The sequence below is a fragment of the Aphanomyces invadans genome (assembly GCF_000520115.1).
Source record: "Aphanomyces invadans strain NJM9701 unplaced genomic scaffold supercont1.143, whole genome shotgun sequence".
NCBI lineage: Eukaryota > Oomycota > Saprolegniomycetes > Saprolegniales > Verrucalvaceae > Aphanomyces > Aphanomyces invadans.
In genome coordinates, this window is record NW_008580288.1 from 23,761 (window position 1) to 24,398 (window position 638).

Consider the following 638-nt stretch of genomic DNA (forward strand, 5'->3'; position numbering starts at 1 on the left):
GGCGACTTCACATTTACCTATGAACGTCCGCTTGCCGCAACTACCACGTTCGACGTTCCGATCAAGTTGGATGAGCCCACGACCGTGAACTGGGCCGTGGGCTTCTCAGCGTTCCCAGCATCGACGACATCCAAGGATCTGCCCACGTGACGTTCACAGATTCGTCCACGCCGTCGCTGCCGGCGGCACTTTGTTCTGCCGCCTTGTTGGAGGATGTGCCGCCCGTTCAACTCAACGACAGCTCGATGTCCATCCAAAGCAAAGTTAAAGCGACCCTGACCAACTTGCCGTCGGCGACGTTGTTTGGGCTATACTTCGCCCCGACACCTAACATGATCAACTCGCCAACCAACAACACGATCGTGTACAACATCGCTTACCATACCGCAATCACGGTCGATCTCGTCAAGGCCGCACTAGACTCTGTAGTGACTTCCGCCAACCCATCCGCTTCGTGCAAGCTTGTGTATGCCTCAACGATAGGCGACACAACCAACTACGTTGTAGAACGGTCGTTGGAGGCCACAACAGCGACCGACGTTGTGATCACTGTACCAGCAACGAGACCTGTCCGTGCAGGTATTCATCCTGAACGACTCTGCGCCGAACGCTGACCGCGGCGAGGATGTAAGCTGAAA

The 638-nt window shown here is 55.8% G+C and overlaps 1 protein-coding gene across 1 annotated transcript; it reads left to right on the plus strand.

The window, feature by feature from the left end:
• Window positions 1-245: 245 nt before the first annotated feature.
• Window positions 246-614, plus strand: H310_15041 (hypothetical protein; the record flags this gene model as incomplete). The annotated part of the gene is made up of 1 exon (XM_008883019.1): window positions 246-614. One exon carries the CDS (start codon window positions 246-248, stop codon window positions 612-614), a length of 369 nt encoding a protein of 122 aa, XP_008881241.1.
• Between the last annotated feature and the right edge of the window lie 24 nt (window positions 615-638).